The sequence below is a fragment of the Camelus ferus genome, chromosome X, assembly GCF_009834535.1.
Source record: "Camelus ferus isolate YT-003-E chromosome X, BCGSAC_Cfer_1.0, whole genome shotgun sequence".
Classification (NCBI taxonomy): domain Eukaryota; kingdom Metazoa; phylum Chordata; class Mammalia; order Artiodactyla; family Camelidae; genus Camelus; species Camelus ferus.
The window spans coordinates 26,817,306-26,820,415 of record NC_045732.1 but is presented as its reverse complement, the minus strand read 5'-3'; the positions used below and the strand labels follow the sequence as shown (position 1 = coordinate 26,820,415).

At 44.9% G+C, this 3,110-nt stretch overlaps 1 protein-coding gene across 1 annotated transcript; it reads right to left on the bottom strand.

Annotated features, from left to right (window-relative positions):
- Positions 1-1,720: 1,720 nt before the first annotated feature.
- Positions 1,721-2,761, bottom strand: LOC102521279 (melanoma-associated antigen B10-like). Its single transcript, XM_032475486.1, is given in 3 exon segments — positions 1,721-2,291; positions 2,293-2,573; positions 2,666-2,761. Coding segments are annotated over 3 exon segments (948 nt in total).
- Positions 2,762-3,110: the final 349 nt, after the last annotated feature.

Below are 3,110 nucleotides of genomic sequence, written 5' to 3'. Positions count from 1 at the left end.
CCCAGCCCTGTCACTAGCTATGTGAACTCAGCACATTACCAAATTCTGTGAGTCCCAGATGCTTCATCAATTAAGTGTGTTTGATAAGCCTTGTCTTCTAGGACTGTTGGAATATGTAAATATATGTGATCACCTGGCACAGTGACCAGTGTGCATTAAAACTTAAAAAATGGCAATTATTGCTGTGATTTTTTTGACTCCAGATAATACCAACCCTCTTGCCGAGATTTTTGTTTTGTTTTGCTATTGTTTTAATCCAGGAAATGTCTGAGAATATGCAGTACTGTAGGATGCTGAGCACCAAGTCAGCCAAAAATTCTACTTAATGAGAAAATATACCTTGGTAAATCATCCCCCTTAGAGGATGTATTATTTAATTGGGTGTTGGGGAATCCTCCCCATCTGGATGTAACTCACAGCTCCTAAAATATGTGTCAGGAACCAACTTCTTTCCTCCCTCCCCTGGATCCAAATAACCCCTATTTTCATTCATTTACCCTCTCCCAAAATCAAGCCCTCCCTTAGAGTTTGCTAGATTTTACTCAAGATAACCTAATTAAAATGCCCTATTAACAGAGCAGGCTCTGCTTCTCCTGGTCCAGGGCAAAGAGTGACAGCACTGTGGCTTCTTGGCACTCCACCTCAAGAAAGTATACCCTTATTTATCAGAAACTCCCTGGTGATGATGTGGATAAATCACCTAGTTTGTGCACTGTGTTCTCCTGCACTGGGACAAGAGCACAGGGTACCTTCCACCCCTGCCGCAGGTGGAAGGTTCTCTCTGGTTAATCCATGATCCCAAAGTAACTGCTGAAAGCAGTTCTCCATTGAAAGCTTGATTTCACAACTCTGAGACACACCACCCAAGGGTCTGGTCCTTGCTCACCACCCTCACACCCTCCTCTGACCCACTGCCCATCTTAACTTAAAATTACCTCTCATTGAAGGACTTGAGGTTTTCCAGAGCTCCAAGTTTTCTTGCCTCAGGACATTCACACTTGAGTGCTCTCATCTGCACCTCTCTCACCTCCCCCAACTCATCCTTCTTTTCACTCCTTTTTTTTTTTTTTTTTTGTCTTAGAGGGTATTTCACCACCTTCCTTATATAATGGCTGTTTTTAGACTCTATAATTCAATGGGCAAAGGCTCAGTCTTCTTTTTCTACCATCCCCCATACTACCATGGAGCCTTCTAAAGAGGATACTCAATTAATATTTGAGAGGGAAAAAAAACAGTGAACAATTTATTATGATTTAATTTTTCCTAAATTATTGAATAAATGAAACAAGTTCAAGTATATAACTTTTATTTTACAGAAAAGCAGAATACAAGGAATAAGGGAAACCAAGAATGAACCATCTTTTACTTTTTTCTCTATTTTTAATCTCAACTGTTTTACTGCTAATTTCTTTCACATTTCTAAGGAAATGCCTATACCAATGCTATTCCAGATCACTAAACAAGCTAGACTGTTATCCAATTTGTTTAATAAAATAGAAAAACTCTTACTCTTAAACCTCATAAACAGCATTAAGTATGTAAGCAACATCATTCATGCACTTAGATTCTGAAGCTAATTTTTTAAAAAGAAGCAACATTTGAAAACTTTCCTCAACAGCAACAAAACATAAATCTATGTTACTCAAATATGTTATGCACTGTGATCCCTCCAGCACCACCAAAGCTCCCACACTACTTCAGGAAAATGCTTCAGATTTCACTACAGGTGGGAGAAGCTGCCCTGAAAATTGGCCCCGGAACGTACACTGACCAAGGCACCAGTGCGAATCATAGCTGCAGCTCTGGCTCGGGCTCTCTCTTCCTTATCTCTCAAAGCCTCTTCATACCAGGATGGGAAGGCACTGGGGACTGTATTGTGGATCTTAGCCAAGAACTCAAGGACTTTCATCTTGCTGGTTTCCGCACAGACTCTTGGACCCCACAGGAACTCATAGTGGGGAGGATCACTGTTGGGCACCTGGCGGTACTCCAGGTATCTTTCCTGCACCAAATCTTCAGTGATGAGCTTCTTGGGGTCCCCATACATGAGGTGCTTCTTTGCAGCATATATCCCCATCACATTGAGTACTTCCCAGATATCCTCCTCAGTGGCACAGTTGCCTTTCATGAAGATCACACAGAGGATCGTCATAAGGAGGCCGGTCTTGGGCGTGATCTCCTCACCCCTCAGCCTCTCATCACTGGTGCGCTGGAATTTGCTGACAAGGGCATAGCAGTGCCTGGTGGGGTCGACTTCCTTCACATCAATGCCAAAGGCCAGCAGCATCAGAGGCTTTTCTGAGGATCTCATGGAGGTGCTCCTTGTACCTTTTGATGACATGCTTCATAATATCTTCCTTTGTAATGGGCTCTCTCACGTTATACTTGTGCAGCAGGAATTGCACCAACAGAATTGCCTTCTGGTCTAGAGGGGTTCTGCAGGAATAATCAGTGCTGGGTGATGCCTGGGAGATGCTTGGTTTTTCTTCATCCTGGCTCTTGGCACCTTCATCATATCTTGTGCATGAAACACCTGCAGAAGTAGTGGTAGTGGATGGGGCTCTCTGAGACCCCTGGTATTTTCTACCTGACCCAGCAGCAGGGGAACTCTGGAGATTACCACCAAAAGGAAGGCATTGGGGGGAGGGGGCCCTTCTGCTGCTGCTGCAGTGACCTGAACATCTTGGAGACGCTGAGTCTCACTCCTGGCCTGACAGCATTTCTCACAGGTGTGGAGCTTACTCTTTTGTCCCCGAGGCATGATGGCACAAGTCAGGAGCAGCAGTTAGGAGTGTGGGCAGCATAGCAGGCAATGAGGGCACCTGGAGGAGGGAGAGGATGCTGTGAGCACCTTCAGCAGGGAGATTCCTCCCTGGCTGTAACCACAGTTGCCTCTGCAGGTTTCTGTGAGGGCACTGCTCTCATACCCGACAGGGCTCCTTTTCTGATCAATCAGTTTCCTGAGAACCGTGCAGAGGAAGTTAAGAGTGTACTTTGGATTGGCAGGTCTAGGTTCTGTGGGATCCCCTCTGTTCTGAGGTGGAGAATCCTCTCAGTTCACATTAAGGATCGTTCTGTCAATTGTTGGCAGGGCCCACTCCTCCTCCCTT